Raw genomic sequence first — 21,419 nt, 5'->3', positions numbered from 1 at the left:
TTGTTCATGTCTGCTCCACGACCTTCCTCAGGACTATGTGTCCCGGGCCCTCGGAGATTAATAGATATATCTTAGAAATGCCCACCAAGGCCGGGATGGCGGGCGGCTTGTTTTAGCCTCCCACGAATCCGTTAGAGAGAACATAGTCTTTCTCTTTCCTGATGCACAGGATCTAATTAAAGGCCAGCTGTCAACCAGGGGCACTCAAGCCCTTTGAGGTGCAGGCGAACCCTCTGATCTCACTACAACGCCCTTCTGAGTGTCCCCTGGCCCCTTCAAACCTGCAAGCTGAGGTCTGGATTTTGCAGAGAATTACGATGCAGCTGCGTGGCTTATCCTCCCCCCAACAACGCCCCCTCCCCCCGCCACACCCCATCAGTAAATTACCCTGAACAAAACTCTGTGTAAACTGCACGGAGTCGCCTGCTTCGTTTCCTGGCCTCAAAGCGCCATCTCAGTTTGGGGGATACTTTACCATCTCTCTGCCACCTTCTAACATACCTGCTTCCAGGAGACACCGAGTCTCATAATTAGAAGGGAAAATGGGACTTCTTTATAACCAGAGGTATAAAGTGCGGTCTAAAACCGGGATCACAGACCCAGGAGTCCAGTTCTCTGACGGGTCGTTACCCCACCCCCAACAAATCAGACCCCTTGGTGGGTGGATCCCTTGGTTCTTTCTTTTCTGGGAAAGGGGAGACCGATCCGGGTCCTTCTTGGCTGGGCTCTGCCTTCTGAGAGTGAGGTTTCCTGACCAGGAGGAGAGAGAAAGTGAAGGTGGAGGGCAGGAGGTAGACGAAGGGGACACCAGAGAAAAGTGAATGCTGCTAGTCAAAGTCATGTGACTGGTAAATGGCACAGCTGGGATTTGAAGCCAGGTCTGTCTGATAATAAAACCGGAGGGGCGCCCGGTTGGCTTCGTTGGTTAAGCGTCCGACTCTTCATTTGAGCTCAGGTCATGATCTCACAGCTCGTGAGTGTGAGCCCCGGGTCAGACTCTGTGCTGACCGCGCAGAACCTGCTTGGGATTCTCTCTCTCCCTCTCTCTTTGCCCCTCCGCTGCTCATGCTCTCTCTCTCTCTCAAAAAAAAAAAAAAAAAAGCTGTGTTAATTCCGTAAGTCAGAGACTATCCCCTGCTTACTGGGTTTTTCTTCACTGAGGCCCACGCTAGAGGACTCATGAACCAGGAGGCTGAGACTCAGGGGAGGCGGGAGTTCAGCAGGTGCCAGAGAAAGGTATGACACTCATAAAGATGTGCTCCAAACCTCCCTCCCCCCAGATCCAGATGGTCCCTTGTGGCGTCAACCCTTGGTTGTCTATTGTGACCTGACCTCTGACATTGTCCAGGGATGCTTTCTCTGACTGCCCCGTCACCCCAAAGGCAGTGGGGTGATGTGACAGCCAGTCAGCCTCTGACCTCGGCCCATTCTTGTCCTCACCCTTCTTAGAGGTCGGCCCGAAGCCGGCGAGTCAAAGGATGGGGTGGCTTCTGCGGCTGGGGTTTCTAAAGTGCCGTAAGAGCCCTCTATGGCCTCAGGCAGGATGCGCCCAGGCTCTCAAGTCCAGGTGGCGTCTTGGGTCCTTGGAAAGCTTAGACTTGGAGGGATGCTGAAGAAAGCTTACCTGGCCATGTAATGCCCTAGTGTCCCGCCTCTGACTTCAGCCTTCTGGAGGCTCTCAGCCCTCCAGTTGCCAGTAACGTCACCCTCGATTTCTGATTCCCTCTCCCCTCCTCCTCCTTCTTCTTCCCCCTCCTCCTCCTCTTCCTCCTCAGGGCTGCTGTCCCAGCAAAAGGTCAGTGTGTGAAGAGAAACTGGGGGCTCCCCAGGGACCAGATTCAGCCCTGGTGATGAAAAGCAGCTGGTCCAGGAGGAAAGGTTGTCTTTCAGGGGATCTTCCAGGAAACTCAGGTCCTGGGAGAAATCGTGGAGGAGGAGAGACTCCTGACACCCATCCCCACCTGGCCCTTGGCCCGGTCCCTTCTTGGCTAAACAACAAGACTCGGGCTCATCCCGGGGAGAGGAGCCCCCAGTGCTGGCCCCGCTTCTGTCTGAAGCATCCGCAGCCGAGGAGCCTTCGGCCTGGCTGGGAGGAGTCCAGGTGCCCCCCACCTCCGAGTGCCCTGGGGTCCGGTGGTCCTGCCCCAGGAAGGGCGGTGGTTCAATGTAGGGCTGGAAGCTGACACCGTCATCTGTGTCCTCCTCATCGTCCTTCTCCTCCTCAGCACTGTCCTCCTCTGATCCTGCCTGGACGGTGGCTGGGGTCCTGACACTAGGGCTCGGCCTGACCCTTCTGGTCAGTTCCTTTTGGGGACAGAGGATCAAGGCATCTGGGGACTCAGGGCCACAGGGCTGAAAGGTTGCCACGGGGCGTCTGTGTCCAGTAAAGTCCTGATTTGGGGAGGGGAGAAAAGAAGGGAAAATTTAGGCTTTCCTGAAGCCTGGGTCCCCCCGGAAACAGACCCCGAGACAAAGATTCAAATGTAAATAGTTCTTTTGGGAAGTGATCCCAGGAAACACTAGCAAGGGAGTAGGAAATTTCAGTGGGGCTGGGGAGAGCCGCCCATAAGAGGGTATCATCAGGCAAGTTACCCCTGGGGTAACTGAGCTGGGGGCTCAGGGCACCATCGGGTGAGGGGCGGGGCGGGGCGCAGAAATGTCTAACACAGACGTTGTCATTCAGTTGGGATTTCCCTGAGGGTCCCAGAGCCAGGGACTTTGAAACCACTCCTGTGTGGCCAAGATACTCAGAATCCATCCTCAAAGCCATCCTGACCCAAGTGCCCACCACACCTCACCTATGGCCCAGCCACCCTCAGCAGACCCTCATTTGAACAAATTGGACCCATCTGACCTCTCCAGGCATCCCCTCTGCCCCAACTGGCCCACAGCCTTAAGGAAGTGAGGCAGCAGGCAAGGGAGGGGATCCCAGGGTCAGCCGAGGCAAGACTCACCCTTGCTTAAACCGTGAACTAAGTGTTGGGACCCTTCTAAGATTTCCCCTTTTGGTACCACCCTCTCCCCTTCCCCCCTCTGGGCATCTCTCCTGAGTCCCAAGGCTAGTGGCCCTGCTCTCAGTACCTGACAAACCCGATGAAGTTATTTCACTTTGGAGACTGAAGGCACTGCTCCCTCCCATTTGAATTTTGGCGAAGTTCAATTCAAATTGAATATTTGCCATTTGAATTTGGCGCCAAAGGAATGAATTGCTAATGGTGGAAATTTAAACACAAAGACAGGAGATGTCTGTGGTGTGGACTATCTTGATAGTCTGGTCTGTCCGTCTGACCTATGTCTAAGTCCAGCCCCATTTCCTTATTCTTAACAACCCTCCGCCTCTGTTGCACATGCCCAGATTTGCCATACCAGGGCCCATGGCATCTTTGCCTGCTGAAACCAGGGGTTGTCGGTGAACCTCCTCCAGATCACATGGCCGATGGCAATGACCAACAGCAGTGGAAGCAGAAGCAGCAGCAACCCCAGGAATACCCAGTTGGCTCCTAAGGAAGGAAGAACGAGAACCACAGAAACAATGACCATGGCTCTCATCTATCAAGTGCACCTGTGCAGCGGGCTTCGCGTACATTATCCCACGTGATCCTCATAAGACTACACCGACCCTACAGATTACGGAAACCAAGATTCAGAGAGGTTATGTAAGCTACCCAAAGACACACAGCGGGTATGGTGAAGCTGGGATTTTAATTGAGGTGAGTCTATCTCTAGACCCATGCTCTTGACCACCTTATGATAAAGATAGTCTGTCCCGGGGTGGGGGGTGGGGTGGGAAACCTCACTTCTGTACCACTTTGCACTCACCTGGGGCCCCCAGGAAGAAGCAGGTAGGCTTAGAGAACCCACTGTACTTAGGATCACCAAAGGTATAGATGGTTCTGGCACTGAGGCAGTAGGGTCCGCTGGTGGCTGGCTGCAGGGGGATCTGGACTGGCTGGCCACGGGGAGTGGCTGGAAATCGTGTCTGTTTGGAGAGAGAACAGGGGTGGGCAGACCTGCTGTGGGGATGGGCTCTGCACAACCGGGACAGGGTGGGGCTGGCAAGATACTGCCGTGACCCCCACATCTTTCCCTGCGTTAAAGTTTACGCATTAAGGGAGCACCTCCCAGCATCATCTGGCTTCTTTTCCACCGGGTCCTGAGGTACAGATGGTCTGAGCTCAGAAGCAGCCCTGCCACTCAAGGTCCCCCTTGTGTGCCGCCCCCCAGGGCCTGCGGGTCCCTCTTTGAAGGGCAGATTCCGCAGGCTGCCTGCGCTCGGAGTCTCACGGTGTATTTGGGGGTAGGGAGCATCCTTCAGCCATCACAGACCCGGAAAACGCTAGGCCTTCCCTGCCCAGTCTGGTGTGGGTCACATGTGGTGACTAGCACTTGAAGTGTGACTGGTCCAAACTGAGATGCGCTCCAACTATAAAATACACATGGGCTTCCAAAGACTGGGTGTGGGGCGCCTGGGTGGCTCAGTCGGTTGAGCATCTGACTTCGGCTCAGGTCATGATCTCGCGGCTCGTGAGTTCGAGCCCCACGTTGGGCTCTGTGCTGACAGCCCGGAGCCTGGAGTCTGCTTCAGATGCTGTGTCTCCTTCTGTCTCTGCCCCTCCTCTACTCACACTGTGTCTCTCTGTCTCTCTCTCAAAAATAAACCTTAAAAAAACCTCAAAGACTAGGTGCAAAAAGTATGTAAAACATGCCAACAGTTTTCATATTATTTACATGTTGAAATGATAACATTTTATGGGATGAAATAAATTATTAAAATGAAATTAACTTGGTTTTCTTCATTTAATGAGGAACATTTAAAATGACACATGTGGTTCACATTATATTTCTTTTTTTAATTGTTTAAAAATTTATTTATTTATTTATTTATTGAGAGAGAAAGAAGGCAGAAGTGAGCAAGGGGCAGAGAGAGAGAGAGAGAAAGAAGTGGGACTTGTGCTCACCCGATGTGGGACTTGAACTCCTGAACCGCGAGATCATGACCTGAGCGAAAGTCAGACACTTAACAACTGAGTCACCCGGGCGCCCACTCACATTCTACCTCTATTGGACGGGGGTGGTCTATAATGTTTGAGTTGTTCTTGAAGAAAAAAAAATTTTTTAATCTTTATTTATTTTTGAGAGAGAGAGAGAGAGAGAGAGAGAGAGAGAGTGCGCAAGCTGGGGAGGGGCAGAGAGAGAGGGAAACACAGAATCCGAAGCAGGCTCTGGGCTCTGAGCTGTCAGCACAGAGCCCGACGCGGGGCTCGAACCCACGAACCATGAGATCACGACCTGAGCCAAAGTCAGATGCTTAAGTGACTGAGCCACCCAGCTGCCCCTAGAATATTTGAGATATCCTTAAAGGCAGGGACCATCTGAAGACGATCTATATCCCTGGGATCCAGAGTACATATGCAGAGTGTCAGGAGTGTGAATGCTGGTTCAGCAAGACAGAAAGAACAAAACCAGGGGCAGTAAACTACACGGGTCAAATGTGGCTTGCCACCATTTTTGTACACGGCGTTTTCCTAGAACACAGCTATGCCCATATATAGACCTAGTGTCTATGGCTCCTTCTGTGCAGTAGACGTAGAGTTGACTAGCTGTGAAAGCCCACATGACTCTCAAATTCAAAAAAACATTTGCTATCTGGCTCTTTACGGGAAAAGTTGGCCGACCTCTGCCATCAATAAACATGTGCAGACAGGCACATGTTCATGTGTGAGAAACGAGTCTGAAGCTGGGTATTTGTGGTAGTCTCTGGGTACTTTTAGTTTTCTTCCTAGAGCGTATCTGTACTTTCTGATTTTTTGGTAATGAATCCAGGGGCTTGGCAAGCAGGCTTCCTAGCGCCTCTCATGCTTCAATCAGAATCATTGGGAAAAAAGGATTTCATAATTAAAAATGAAATATATATATGTATATTGGGTAGAAAAACTGTGCTGTTACCACCTATAATGCGAAGGGGCAGGACGCCCTGTGCTTGGCCTCTTAGGGGGAAAAGGGCAGGGGTGGGCTGCAGGCCAATCGTGCTGCACAGAGTCAGGGAGTGACTGCCAGGGGTGGGGGTATGCGGGGAAGGCTTCCTGGAGTTGGTGTGCAGAAAGCAGGCAGGGAGGGTGAGAGGCACTGGGTTTTGGTGGGGCGGTAGGGGACGGGGGCGGGGGGGGGGGGGTTCCAGCCAGAGGGCAGGAAAGAGGCTTCCTACCTTATTCTTTGTTCCCTCCTTCCAGAAATCCACCTCGTACTTCAGATCCGGTGGGGGCATGCAGTGTGGCAGCTGATATGTGGCATTGATGCTCAGGATCGCCTCCTTCCGGGTGACTACCAGGACGGGTGGGGCTGGCTCCACTGGCAGAAATAGAACCAGACCTGTCGGCATCTATCCCCCTGCCCCCAGGCAGGCCTGCTCCTCCGCTCCCCCCAAGCCCCGCCCCCAACCCAGAGACCGCTCCTAGAAAGGGAAAAATGGCTCTAGTGTTTGCATCAAGAGCCTTCAAGCCATTTGGTTGAAGTCTTGCAGTGACCTTGGAAGGGAGCTACCACTATTCCCATCTTACAGAAGAGGCAAACTGAGGCTCGGAGAGGTCAAATGAACAGGCCAAGCTCACAGCTAACCTGCCTTTCCTCATGCTGTCCCTTGCACCTGGGCGCCCTTCCCGTATCGCTGGGCTGTCAGAATCTTGCCCACTTGGTGCCACATCACCACAGAGCAGCTGCAAACAACACACACGCATTATCTTGGTTCTGTGGGTCAGAGTCCAGTGGACTCCGATTACATATTAAGCCCTGGGCAGGGAGCTGGAGGGAACGGGGATCTTGACCTCCAGGAGCTGGAGGAAATTCGGGGGAAATGAAGTATGCAAACTACCGAAACTCAAGCGAGAAAATGACCAGGGCCACAGCCGAGGGCAGGAAAAGGCAGGAAAGGTCATTCCGGCATGGAGTGTGCTATGGGAGAATCAGGAGAGCTTTAGGGAGGCGGAGGCAAAGCCAACATTAATACTACTTACAAAAGTAACCTCCTCGCCGCCTCTTTCCTTCTAATCTCTTATTCCTGTCCGTCCTGTCCGTCCGTCCATCCGCCTGTTCATCCTTCGCTCTTCTAGCCTGTCTGCCCGCTCGCCTTCCCACCATTCCTTCCTTCCTCTTCCTTTAGACTGTCTTCCTGCCTTTAGTCTAGCCAACCACCTGCTCTCCTACCATCCACCCTCCCCATCCATCCATTCTTCTTCACTTTCCATACATCTTTCCTTCTTGTCTGTCCCCCCTCCCTTGTTCTCCTTTCCTCCTGTCCTTCTGTCCCTTCCCAGGCAGCCAGTCAACCTTCTATTTGCTTCCATCTAGCCCGTGACCCGTCCATCTGCCTTTCCTTCCTGTTTTCCCTCTTTCCCATCCACACATCCTTCCTCCCTGGTGAGCATGTCTTTCCATGTAGCCTTCTTCCTTCCCCTCCTCCACCATGTCCTCTGTACCCCCTCCATGTGTCCTTTCTTCTTACCCATCCGTCCTTCTACCCTTTTCATCCATCCACCCAGCCAGCTTGTACCCCAGCCAGTTCTTCTTCCTTCCTACTCTCCCTCCCTGCCACCCTTCATTCAAGCCCTTCCTCCTCTCCATCGGAGCCTTAATTTGCTCGCAAGTATTTTGAGAAGGCTGGGCAGCAAGTTACAGATCTCAGCTCCGTGAGGATATTGTCTGAGTATTTATCTTCTCCTTCTTACCACCCCGCCTCACTCTTGGTCTGGTTCAAATACCGTGTTCAAGACTAGAAAGACCCAGATTCACGTTCCATCTCCACCCCTTATTAACTGTGTGTCCTGGCAATTTCCTTAACTTTTGTGGATCTTACTTATTATTATTTTTTTAAATGGGGCAATGAAAATGAACCCCACAGGTCTGTCGTTAGGATTAGAAATAAAATATACTGGGAAGAGAAAAGTGCTCTCCTCACTCAGTGTTTGTTTGTTTTTATGACATTTATTTATTTATTTTTGAGAGACAGAGCACGAACGGGGGAGGGGCAGAGAGACAGGGAGACACAGGATCTGAAACAGGCTCCAGGCTCTGAGCTGTCAGCACAGAGCCCACTGCGGGGCTCGAACCCATGAACTGCGAGATCATGGCCTGAGCAGAGGTCTGACACTTTACTGATTGAGCCACCCAGGCACCCCAACACTGGTGATTTCTGAATGTGGTACACATGGGGGATGATTTCCTCTCTATTTCTATTTTCTTTGCCCCCCCCACCCCCAATTTCTACACTGTACAGGAGTTACTTTTGCAACTGGCATTAAAAAAAAAATTTGTTTCTTAAAGAGAACTTGAACATAAAAAATAGCACCAAGCATATGCCGGCAGATCTCCCCTGACACCCTGCCACGATGCCAGGCTACGTGGGGCTGCCTCTGCTTTAGAGAAGTGGAGACAGTGGCCGGGACAGCAGGGCCTGGACAGGGAGCCTCCCACCTGGTCCCTTAGCCACAGACCTACCGTCAAAAAGGTAATCCAGGTACTTGGACTCCACCGGGGGGGACCTGGAGCCGGTAGAAACTGCCCACACACGCCCCTTGAACTTGTTGTACAGGTCTTGTTTCTCCAGGCACATCAGAGAACAGGCCAGCTCTTTGGTTCCTGCACACTGTTTCACTTTTCGCCACCGTCTGGGGGTCGGAGCGCTGAGGGAGGAGACAGGAGAGCGTGGGCTGCAGACTCAGCCTCTGGGGCCAGGGAGCTTGGAGAACACCGACTCCCTTGTCCCTTCATCCGCCTGATCGTCCACCCGTCTGACCTATCAGCCAGCCACGGGCTGGGACAGAATGAGAACAGTCCGGTTAGGAGCTCAGGCTCTGGAGAGAAGCACGCGGTGGGATCCCGGCTGCGTCCCTCACTAGCTCCAGGGCCCCCGGCAGGCCAGCCTCCCTCCTCCTCCTCCTCCTCCTCCTCCTCCTCCTCCTCCTCCTCCTTCTCCTCCTGCCTCCCCAGGGCTGCATGGTGCCTGCCATCACTGGTACCAGCAGCCACTTCCCCCGTTCTTCTCCGCTCAGGCCTTGCGGGCCACCTGCTGTGTGCCAGGCATCGTGCTGGATGCTGCGTGGCTGTCAGCGGGGACCCGCAGGCCTGTGATGTGAGTGTTCTGAGAACACCGTTGTCCAAAGAAGGGACCAGCACCCCGGGCATTATTCCTGGGGAACTGGCAATGCCGGGCAGGTCCTGCCCTCGGGAACGTGACGGGGAAGGGGTGAGAGACAATCATCACATCACTGAGGTAAATCCGGGAGCAGGTACGTGCAGTGACAAGGGGGAATGGCATGGCAGGTGGTGGGGGGGGAGGGGTCGGGGGCAACTCCTTTCCACAGGTGGCTCAGGAAAGGCCAGGAAGGTAATATTGAGGCCGCAATGGCAAAGCAGCCGGGTGAAGGCCTGGGGGAAGGAAGTGTCCAGAAAAAAGCAAGGAGGCCAGCGGGGCTCAAGGCCAGCGGGTGAGGCGGGGAGAGGTGTGGGCACAGGGGTGGGTGGGAAGAGCAGGCAGGGCCTTTCCGTCTTGCCAAGGAGCTTGGATTTTATCTCAAGTGTGCTAGGAAGCCACTGGAAAGTTCTGAATGGGGGGGCTGAGGTGACCTAATTTCTGTTTTTGAGAGATCAACCTCTGATAAACCAGCTGGGAGGCCGCAGCAGCGGTCTAAGAGAAAACAGAGGTGAGGATGTAAGGAATGGGCTGGACTGGGGTTATATTTTGGAGGTAAGGCCAACAGGACTTGCTCGTGGACTGGATGTGGGACATGAGGCAGGGAGAAACCAGAGCGACTCCTGGGTTTGGGAACTGAACGACCCGTGAGTGGAGGAGGCTAGATGGGGGCAGCAAAGAGGACGGATTTTTGGAAAGAACTCCTGTTTTGTTTCTTGCTGGAGTTACAGTATATAAACGTTAACAATAAAATGAAACCTGGTCTAGTTATATTCAATTTTTTTTATGTGTATTTATTTTTGAGAGAGAGAGAGACAGAGCATGAGTGGGGGAAGGGCAGCAAGAGAGGGAGACACAGAACCCAAAACAGGCCCCAGGCTCCGAGCTGCAGAGCCCGACGTGGGGCTCGAACCCATGAACCGTGAGATCATGACCTGAGCCGAAATCAAGAGTCAGACACCCCACCAACTGAATCACCCAGGCGCCCCTATATTAACATGAGACGAAATATAAACTTCAAAGTCCAAAGAAATACTAAGGGGGAAAAGAATCACCACATAATGAAAAATTATTCCGTTTACCGGGATGATATAAAAAAAACTCTCCCTGGGGCGCCTGGGTGGCTCAGTCGGTTGAACGTCTGACTCTTGATCTCGGCTCAGGTCATGATCTCATGGGTCGTGGGACTGAGCCCCGCGTCTGGCTCCACGCTGAGCGTGGAGGCTGCTTAAGGGTCTCTCCCTGCCCCTCCCCCACTCACACTTTGTCTCTCTCAAACTAAATAAATAAACATTAAAAAAAATTCTCCCTGAGTATTACGCTAAGTGAAATAAGTCAGTCAGAGAAAGACGGATACCATATGTTTTCACTCACATGTGGATCCTGAGAAACTTCACAGAAGACCAGGGGGGAGGGGAAGGGGAAAAAAAAAGTTACAAACAGAGAGGGAAGGAGGCAAACCATAAGAGACTCTTAAATATGGAGAACAAACTGAGGGTTGATGGGGGTGCGGGGGAGAGGGGAAGTGGGGGATGGGCATTGAGGAGGGCACCTGTGGGGATGGGCACTGGGTGTTGGATGGAAACCAATTTAACAATAAATTACATATTAAAAAAAAAATCTCCCTTATATGTGCCTGCTAAATAGATACACACTCTAGACAGCAAAACCAGACAACACTATAGGAAGAAACAGAAAAACCACAATTATAATAAGAAATGTTTAATATGCCTCACTCAGTAATTGAAGATTGAACAAGTAAAAATAATTATTAAATACATAAAGCACAAAAAAAAGAACAACGTAATTATCAAAGTTGGCTTAATGCACATAAATAGGACTGAAAAAATTGGTTGAGCCACACGTGAACCATCAGCAAATTATTATTTTTATTTTTTTTTAAATTTTTTTAAACGTTTATTTATTTTTGAGACAGAGAGAGACAGAGCATGAACGGGGGAGGGACAGAGAGAGAGGGAGACACAGAATCGGAAGCAGGCTCCAGGCTCTGAGCCATCAGCCCAGAGCCTGACGTGGGGCTCGAACTCACGGACCGCGAGATCGTGACCTGAGCTGAAGTCGGACGCTTAACGGACTGAGCCACCCAGGCGCCCAACAAATTATTATTTTTTAAAAATTTTTATTTATTTTTGAGACAGAGAGAGACAGAGCGTGAGCAAGAAAGGGGCAGAGAGGGGGTGGGGAACACAGAATCTGAAGCAGGCTCCAGGCTCCTAGCTGTCAGCAGAGAGCCTGATGCGGGGCTCGAACTCACGAACCATGAGATCATGACCTGAGCTGAAGTCAGACGCTCAGCCGACTGAGCCACCCAGGTGCCTCAAACCATCAGCAAATTATTAACCGAAATATTAATACATAGTCCTATTGGCTTAGGGCCCCACCCTTATGACCGCATTTGATCTTAATTTCTCCTTGAAAGGCCCTATCTCCACATACAATCACGTGGGGGGTTAGAGCTTCAGGCTATGAATATGAGGGTATACAATTCAGTCCGTAACAGAGCTATTATGAATTACAGTGCTATGAATGTTCATGTACAAGTCTTTGTATGGACATGTTTTCATTTCTCTTAAATAAAGCTTTAGGAGTAGAATCTGGGAGATTTGGTAACTGAAGGGGAAACTTGATGAGAAACTGTCAAGCTGATTTGCAAAGTGACTGTACATTCCCACCAACAGTGCAGGAGAGTTCTAGTTCCTCCACATGCTTGTCAACACTTAGTATTGTCAGTCCTTTGAATTTTAGCCATTCTAGTTGGTGTGTGGTTGTGTTTCATTGTAGCTTTAATTTGCCTTTCCCTAATGACTAAGGTTGTCGAACATCTTTTCATGTGCTTATTGGCCACTCCTTATTGGCCACTCGTGCGCTTTTTTGTGAAGTGATTATTCCAGTTTTTTCATGATGCAGGAGTTCTTTATCTATTTTGGATACTAGTCTTTTTCCAGTGTATATATTGTAAACATCTTTTTCTCAATGGCTGGACTTTTTTCTCTTTCTTTAAGCATTTTTTTTTTTTAAAGACTAAAAGTTTTAAATTTGATGAAATCCAGTTTATTAGATATTATGGACTAAATTGCATTCCCCCCAAATTCAGATGCCAAAGCCCTAACCCCCGATGACTGTATAGGCTTTTGGAGATGGGGCCTTTAAAAAGGTGATTAAGGGGTGCCTGGGTGGCTCAGTCAGTTGAGCGTCTGACTTCGGCTCAGGTTATGATCTTGCAGTTTGTGAGTTCAAGCCTTGCATCGGGCTCTGTACTGACAGCTCAGAGCCTGGATCCTGCTTCAGATTCTGTGTCTCCCTCTGTCTCTACCCCTCTTCCACTTGCTCACTCTCTCTCAAAAATAAAAAGAAACATTCAAAATTTTTAAATAAAAAGATAATTAAGATTGAATGTGGTCATAAGGGTGGGACCCTAAACCAACCGGACTTAATAGTTAAAAAAAAATTTTTTTAATGTTTATTTATTTTTGAGAGAAAGACAGAGCATGAGTGGGGAGGAGCAGAGAGAGAGGGAGACACAGAATCCAAAACAGGCTCCAGGCTCTGAGCTGTCAGCACACGGCCTGACGCGGGGCTCGAACTCACGAACTGCGAGATCATGACCTGAGTGGAAGTCAGACATTTAACTGACTGAGTCACCCAGGCACCCTGGACTTATAGTCTTTAAAGAAGAGAAGAGGCTACCAGGCATACTCTCAGCCTGACAGAGCCATGACTCTCAGCCATACTCTCAGCCATGACAGAGAAAAGGTCATGCGAGAACAGAGAGAAGGTGACCGTTTTCCACGGCCAAGGAGAGACGCTTCAGGAGAAAGCAAACCTGCTGACACCTCGATCTTGGACTTCCAGCCTCCAAAACTGAGAGAAAATAAATTTCTGTTGTTTAAACCACTCAGGCTATAGTATTTTGTCATGGTAGTCCTAGCAGACTAATACGGATTTTGGTACCAGAAATCAGGTGCTAATGTAAGAAATAGCTGAAAATGTGAAAGTGGCTTTGCCCCTGGGTTTGGGTAGAGGTGGGAGAGATTTTCAGGTGCGTGCTAGAAAATGCCTAGAGTGCCTTGAAGAGACCATCGGTAGGACTATGGAGCCAAAGGTGGTTCTGGGGAGAGCTCAGATGCAAAGGAGGAACGTCTTACTGGAAACTGGGGGAAAGGCGATCGTTGTTACAAAGTGGCAGAGACTTGGCTGAATTGTGTTTTGGTGTTTTGTGGGAAATAGAAGTTGAAAGTGATGAACTTAGATATTTAGCTGAGGAGATTTCTTTCTTTTTTTTTTTTTTTAGAGAGAGAATGTGAGTGGGGAAGGGGCAGAGGGAGGGAGAAAGAGAGAGAGGGAGAGAAGGGGGGGAGAGAGAGAGAGAGAGAGATAGAGATAGAGATAGAGAGAGAGAGAGAGAGAGAGAGAGAATCTTAAGTAGGATCCACACTCAGTGCAGAGCCCAATGCAGATTCGATCTCACAACCCTGGGATCGTGACCTGAGCAGAAATCAAGAGACAGACGCTCAACTGACTAAGACATCCAGGCACCCCAGCTGAGGAGATTCCTAAGCAAAGTGTTGAAGATGTGGCCGGATTTCTCCTTACTGCTTATGGTAAATGGAGAGAGGAAGACAGGCACATAGAAAGGACTATTAAGCAAAAAGAAACCAGAAGTAGGAAATTCTCAGCCTATGCATATGGCAAAAAAGTAGAAAGCATGTTCTAGAAGGAACACCATGGGTGTGGTTGAAAACTCATTTCATAAGGAGATCATGGATGGGGCTTGCTGATTTAATCACCCATCTCAGCAGAAGCCAGGAACAGAGGTGGAATTATAGTTATCTATCTACCCATTTCACACTCACTGAAAAAAATCTAAAGCAATAGCTAAGTAGTGATCAACACAGCTAACATACACATTGTGTCCTTTAAAACCATTTTCTAGGGGCGCCTGGGTGGCTCAGTCGGTTAAACATCCGGCCTCGGCTCAGGTCATGATCTCGCGGTCCGTGAGTTCGAGCCCCGCGTCGGGCTCTGTGCTGACAGCTCAGAGCCTGGAGCCTGTTTCGGATTCTGTGTCTCCCTCTCTCTCTCACCCTCCCCTGTTCATGCTCTGTCTCTCTCTGTCTCAAAAATAAATAAAACGTTAAAAAAAAAATTAAAAAAAAAAACCATTTTCTACTAAGTGGACAAATGGCTGATTCTGGTTTTAGGTCAGGAATTGTGCAAATGATCCTGCAACATCTTGTTTATAACAGCAATAATCAAAACTACTAGAGTCAAATTAAAAGGACTCTGGAGCCAACCTGAAAATATTTTTTTTGCTGGCCAGAGATGGGACAACTCCAGTTTTAACGAGTAGACAGCTTGCAATGGATTGAAACCATCAGATATGTTTAAGCACTCGAGTTCATAACGATTAAAAAAAAAATTGATCACCTTTGGGGGATGAGAAGGAATTCAATTTGTGATCTTGAAAACTTGAGAAAAAAAAAAAAATGAAGGATATGTCCCATCTGGCCCATCTGAAGAGTACCACTGAATATCACATACTACAGGAGAGGAAGCATGTCTTTGTAAAATAATTCCAACTAATCCATGAAAAAAAAAAATGATACAATTAGAATATCATCATTTTAGAATCCTCATAGGTGTTTAAAAGTGTCAAGGGGAAGGAAAACATCATAAAGTCCAGAGGAGGGACTTTCAACCCTAATCAGTTTATTCTGGCTCCCCTATGCCCAGCTATAGGGCTTTGAGCAAAATATCCTCTTGCAGAAGACCTCGGCTGCTCTCTCCTCACAGGGCTGTGTGTCAATAAAGACACTTAACGTGCCGACACGGTACATGTTAGGTGTTTTCGGCCTCCTGATATATTTCTGTACAGTTCTTTTTTTTTTTTTTTTTAAGTTTACTTACTTATTTTGAGAGAGAGCGCACACGAGCAGGGGAGAGGCAGAGAGAGAGGGAGAGAGGATCCCAAGCAGGCTCTGCACCGCCAGCTCAGGGCCCAACGCAGGGCTCGAACTCACAAACCTGAGCCGAACTCATGACCTGAGCCGAAACCAAGAGTCGAATGCTTAAGTGACTGAGTCCCCCACGCACCCCCCCCCCCCCCAGTTCTTTTTTTGGAAAGCTTGCTGGCCCGTGTGCCCTTTTCCAAGGCAGGCCCCCGTCGCTCGTGTCTGGATGCTACAGAAGGAGGGAACATGACAGAACAGGAAGCGCATGAGCTTTGGGGTCGGACGGACTTGGCTGTTTCTTCTGGCTCCATCCTTGGTTTCCTGGGGTAAGTCACAGCACCTCTCTGAGCTCAGGCTCCTCGCCTCTAAAATGGGGGAAATGCAGGCATGCCTGGGGATCCAGGGAGCAAAAAGTGAACTCTTCACGCGAGACCTTAGCGCTCAGCCAGGCACAGGAGGGTCCCGCGTCCACAGCGCTCACCTCCCCCTTCCTGCTTCCTCCTCCTCGCCAATCCTAGAGGAGTCCTCCTGACTCTCTGCTTTTATCACCTTAACGCTCCTCAAGTGACCTCAAGGTTCTTGAGGAAAGAACCTCAAGTGACTCCCATCTGGGTTCAAAAATGGCAAATTTGCTTCCACTTTCAGATTCCTCTGGGTTGGCAGTGGCTGCCTGGGCTGCCCGTTGGGCAGGACCTCAAGTCGCCGTAGGGGGAAGGTTGTGGAGCGACGCCTAACACAGGCTCTGCAGGAGATACGTGTGCCCTCCCTTGTCAGCTGGCACAACTCCAAGCACCTCCCCCAGGCCCTGGAGAATTCTACCACTGGGCCCTCGTAGCTCTCCTCAAGCCGTGTTCTGACTCTTCTCAGAGATCGTCCCCACCCCCTGCGGGCCCATCACCTGTGCCCTGTGCCCTAGTCGACATCGTTCTCGCCGCCAGACCTTTATCTCATTCTCTCCAGGTAGCTGCCCATGCTATCTCCCCCGGGACACAGGGAACCGGGAAGATGGCCACACCCCACCGCAGGCCCACACAAGCCCCTCCAGCCTCGGCCCACCTCCTCAGTCTCCCCGAACGCCAGACTGGAGGCTCCCCTCTACCTTTGGTAGGCCACAAAATAGGTCACATTCTGGGAGTAGCCAGGCCCTGGGAGCCATGTCAGGTAAACACTGAAGTTCCGGGAGAGCAGCGTCACGTTCTGAGGAGGAGCCAGATGGGGCCTCCCTGTGGGAGAGAAAGAGGTCCTGAAGCCTGGAGCTCCTGGCTGCTCTTGACGTGGGCCATTTGGAGCTGACCATTGGCGGGCTGGGCAGTCGGGCGCTCACTGAGTTTGAGAACCAGGAGTCATCTGGGGTGGCTAGAGCACAGGGGACATGGTGTCGGCTGGGAGCCCAGGCTCAGGATGCCAATCACGGCCTTGCCACGGACTGGCTGTATCGCAGCCCCTTCCCCTCCGTGGGCCTCAGTGGCTGCTCTGTCCTATGGACAGGAAGCTCCTGCCCATTCTGGCACATGAGGGTTTCAGAAGCACACCGCAGGACAGGAACCACCTACTGGATTTCCAGGACTCCAGGAGGGAACAGGGTCTCAGGAGCAGAGGCTCAGCTCTGTTCGTAGCCATGTCCCCAGAGCCTGTCTGCAACGGTTCCGGGCTCAGAGTAGGTGCACAATAAATATTTGTTGACTAAATGACTATTGTGATAATTTGGATTAGTCCAAAGGCCGCCCAACTGGTCTCCCTGCTTCCAATCTTGCCCATTCTCCACAGAGCAAGCAGCAAGGGTTAAGATGAAAGTCAGATCATGTGGCGTTTCTGCTTTAAACCCTCAACTGGCTTTCACTTCATTCAAGGTTAAACCCAAAGTCTTTATAATCCTCCACAAGATTTACCTAATCCCAGCCACCGCTCTCCCCGTGCTCGCTGCTCTCCAGCCACACTGGCCTCTCTGCTGTTTCTAGAGCCTGCCAGGCACCCTCTTCCTCCAGGCCTTTCCACAAGCTGTTCCCTCTGCCTAGACTGTTCTCCCCCTGGATCTCTAGCAGGCTCGCTCCTTTGTTTCCTTCACATCTCTGCCCAGATGTCACTGTCCCAGTGACACTTTCCCCGACCACCCTTAACTGGCTTCTGCTTCCCCTCTTCGGCACCTCTTCTTCACTGCTAACCCTCATCTTCTGAAATATACACCTGATGACACCTCTTCCCAGTTCTATGCCCTTCCCTCGCCCTTAGAAAAATGTCCACGCTCCTTAGTGAGGTACATGACCGGCCATCTTGTCAACCTCTCCCCAGTCGGCTCACTAGGCTCCAGCCAACCTTGTTTCTTGTCCTTCTCAAACTACTGCGTTCTCTTGGGTACCTCTGAACCCAGGGGTCTTCGACTGCCTGGTGTTTGTTCACCTTCTAATTTTTTTTCACCATCTAATCCTTTAAAGACTTGATTCCAAAGTCACTTCCCTCGGGGAGTCTTTCTTGATATCTCTAAGAAATGGTAGTGGTGACTGATGGTGGGACACATCTGACTGATGATGATGACAGCAGCTAATGTGCTCTGCATCCTAACTATGTACCAGGAACTACGCTAAGTACATGGGTTGCATTTCTTTGAATCCTCCCCACATCTCTAGGATGTAGGTACTAACTGTGACCATCACATGACACATGAGGAAACAGGCCTTCTCAGGTAATAAGCTGTAGAATCAGAATTCACATCCAGGCCTAGCCAACTCCACATTCTGAGCTCCTGATCATACTTCCTCTTCTACGTTCTCGTGGGGCCTGTTCAGCTTTATTCTTCCAACATCTGTGAACCGCTATTGGCCAATGACATCTGTGCCACGAGTTTCACAGGGGAACACAATTCCATTCCTGCCCTTTAGAAGCTCGTGGACCCAAGGGAGAATTCAGCGCCCTGAAGTGTCACACGGGCCATGGTGGAAATCCATACAGGTTACAGAATGGCATCAGGGTGGAGGGTGGTTGTACCGATGGCTCTCAGCATGGCTCCCCACTTCTGGTCTTTTAACCCAAATGTGGGCACCTGCTTCCACCCCATCCTGTGATCTTTGGCAGGAACTGGGTCACTGGGGTACAGGTGCTATCATTGTTCCCAGCTTTCCAGCTGGTGACCAGCAGAGGCCAAAGTCTATCTGCAATCAGCTTATAAGGTATCCTTTTTTTTTCTTCAGCTTATAAGGTATCTTGTGGGCAGGACAGGCCCAAAGTCTGAACTTGGCCACAGTGGAGAAATAGCCACGACAGTAGTTACCTTATTTACTGAGCCTTCAAAGGGTGGGACGCCCTGGTCTGGCACTTTATCCACAAAGCCCCATTCAACCCTCAGGACGAACCAGCCTATAGGGTAGGTGCCATTCTCCTTCCGTGCAGGGGCACTAGATTCACAGACAGACAGTAGGCAATAGGCCTGACGCTACACAGCCAGTTTGCGTGGGGGCCAGGATCTGAACCTGGATCTGGCTGACCTTCACCCTAAACTATCACACAGTTTGTGTTGGGTACATTAAGTGTTCCTCCGGTAAAAGTAGCGTTAGGCCCAGATGGGAAAACTATTGAGTTTGACAGCGAAACAGGGGGACAGAGGACCCCCACCCCTCACACACAGGTACACTGTCCCTCACCAGCTGCAACAGCAGTCACTGCGCAGAGGTGCCAGGGGCTGGGGCATCCCTGAGCTGACCCAGGTGGACGGACGGTCCTGCTCTAGCCACCCACCCCACAGCCAAAGCTGGCCGAGCTTGCTTCAGCCTTAGCCTTCTCTTCAGGGGTCTCACCTGCGCTTTCCTTCCTGGGCAATTCCCCTCAGTGCCCTGGGCCTCAGCTTCCCCATCCGAAAAGGGAGAAAATAGAACCTACCTCATAGAAGGGTTGGGTTGTTTCGCTTTAAATAGGGTAATGTGCCCAGCACAAAGAAGTCTCAGTATTAATTATCAGTATTAGCTTGTGCCCCAGGGCCCTTCTGGGTCTTAAATTGTTAGCGGAAGACTAGGAAGTCTAAGACTGGGGGCAATGTTGGGACCTTCTCCTGATTGGTTGGGGTTTGGCGGGTAGGTCCTATCCTGGGGTGTTTTGTACCCTGCCACCTTATTTACCAGTGGGAGCTCAGAAAAAAAGGTGGCTTTCGTTAGAGTAACAGCAGCACGCAGACTAAGCCAGAGCTCCCTCCCCTCGGGTCTGGGTGGAACTTCTGAAACCGCCCAGGGGGAAAGGATGGCGACTCCGGGGGAGGACAGGGCACTCCCCTGACTTCCCCGGGTACCGTACGGAGGATCCAGCGTCCTGTGAATGCAGAGGACAGGGCTCCCGGGGAAACCTGAAACAGCACTCTGTAAATCAATGCAGCTGCGTTTTAAACTGCCACCGTCTTTTCCTGTTCACCTGGAGCTGGACTGGCAGTAAGAATCTGGGTCTCTTTCCTCCCGGAAAGCAATTGCAAAGACTCGGGTGTGTCGAGTTCCAAGCCCCAGTGTAGAAGAAAACGGGCGGTGGGTGGGCAGGGCGGATTCGCATCCCCTCCTCTGGCGGCGGCCGGGCTGAGGCCACTTCCCTCCTTCCGGGAGCTCCGCCGCCCAGGGCAGGCGCCCCGCGGCCCCCCCGCCCGCCCCGCGGCCCCCGCCCTTACCTTGAGTGGACTGCAGCAGGCACAGGAGCAGGGGGACCCACCGGCCGAGCCCCGCCACGCCGGCTCCTGCGCTGCCCGCCGGGCGCCGCCAGGTCCCCCCTCCAGCCCCGCCGCCCGCCGGCCGGCAGGTGGTTGCGGACGGCAGCCAATGGGAGGCCGAGCCGCGGGCCCCGCCCCCGCGGGCCGGGACTCGGCGGGGGCTTCCCCGGGGGCAGCCCCGCCGCGGCGAGCCGGGCGGCCGGCCGGCTCCCCGCGCCACCGCGGCTCAAAGACGGCTGGAACCTCCTCCGGGTCTGCGTGGCGGTTTGCTCCGCCGCATCGTGGGGGTGGCGGATCAGTAAAGCCATGCCTGGGGGAAGGGGAGGAGAAGGGTTGATGGCCGACGGCCACAGTTAGGGGTTCCAGTACGGGAGCTAAGTCAAACAGCACGAAGAGTTCAGGGCCAGTTCAACAGCACAGCCTCAGACCCCACTGGCGGTGTCCGAGCGTGTTTTATGTGCCGGGTACTAAGCCAAGCACTTCCCGCACGTTAGCTACTTTCATCCCCCCCGAGAATCTGGTGGGTCATTCCTGTGACTCTCTGCCTCCTTCACAAGGGGATGGCAGCCTCGAGAGCCGAGGGCCTACTTCCGGAGAAAGCTGGGGCCTCCGACACCAAAGCCTAAGGTGTGTTACCAGGCACCCCGACAGTAATAGCTTCCGAGTGATGGAAACAGCCTCACCGCAGAATTGTCTCCCGTCATTAAAAAGGAGGCTGCCGAGGGATATGTCACGGCTCGGCGAAGTTGGCAGCGTACTGGAGAGGCAGAAAAGCAAGGAGCAAAATATGGTCCCATTAAAAAAAAAATATGTGTGCGCATAGGCATGGATAGCAGATGGAGGATATACACCGATATGTGGGTGGTTGTTAACTTCTGGGTGGTGAGGATATAAATATATATAATACATCACACATATGTAATATACATATGTGTATATTATACAGATTATATGTATACATATTATACACATGTGTGTATACGTATATGTATATTATATATGTGTGGTGTGTATTATATATTATGTATATTATAATATAATACATGTATATGTACATGTATATATATGCAATATATATGTATTATATAATCTATAATATATAACATACATATTATATATTATGTAATATATATATATTCTATATTATACACATGTATTTTAAGTTTCTTCTTTCTGCTCATGTTTCGTTTCTAAGCTTTTCAATAATTTGTATGTATCGCTTTTCCGACAAATTCTAAAGGTGATCATTGCTCTCCTTTTATTAAATGTTATCTTCTTCTCTTTCTCTTTTCATTTTTTCTGTTTCCCAGTACTTCCAAGGAGGGATTGCCTCCTCTTTACAGGAGAGGAAACTGCCATTTTGAGGACCCAGAGAGCTTATGCAGGTGCTGGGTTCTGGATTCGGCACCCGGCCTGACTGCATGGCCACCCTGCCTTCGGGTAATTGCTTTGTCCACTCTGTGGGTATCCGTGACAGGCCGAGTGACCATTGGTGGGCTATGATAAAGCCGGTGAACGCGGAGGAGATACAGAGCACAGAGAATCCTGCTGCAGGTGCCGGCTCTCAAGCTGTATCCCGGCAGTTCTC

At 51.1% G+C, this 21,419-nt stretch overlaps 1 protein-coding gene across 1 annotated transcript; it reads right to left on the bottom strand.

Annotated features, from left to right (window-relative positions):
- Positions 1-1,089: 1,089 nt before the first annotated feature.
- On the bottom strand, positions 1,090-20,197 carry IFNLR1 (interferon lambda receptor 1). Its single transcript, XM_049617795.1, is given in 7 exon segments — positions 1,090-2,391; positions 3,367-3,500; positions 3,820-3,979; positions 6,206-6,348; positions 8,491-8,675; positions 16,256-16,379; positions 19,793-20,197. Coding segments are annotated over 7 exon segments (1,836 nt in total). The 5' UTR covers positions 20,112-20,197; the 3' UTR covers positions 1,090-1,620.
- Positions 20,198-21,419: the final 1,222 nt, after the last annotated feature.

This window comes from Panthera uncia, assembly GCF_023721935.1.
Source record: "Panthera uncia isolate 11264 chromosome C1 unlocalized genomic scaffold, Puncia_PCG_1.0 HiC_scaffold_4, whole genome shotgun sequence".
Taxonomy (NCBI): Eukaryota; Metazoa; Chordata; class Mammalia; order Carnivora; family Felidae; genus Panthera; species Panthera uncia.
This window is presented reverse-complemented; position numbering and strand designations above follow the sequence as displayed.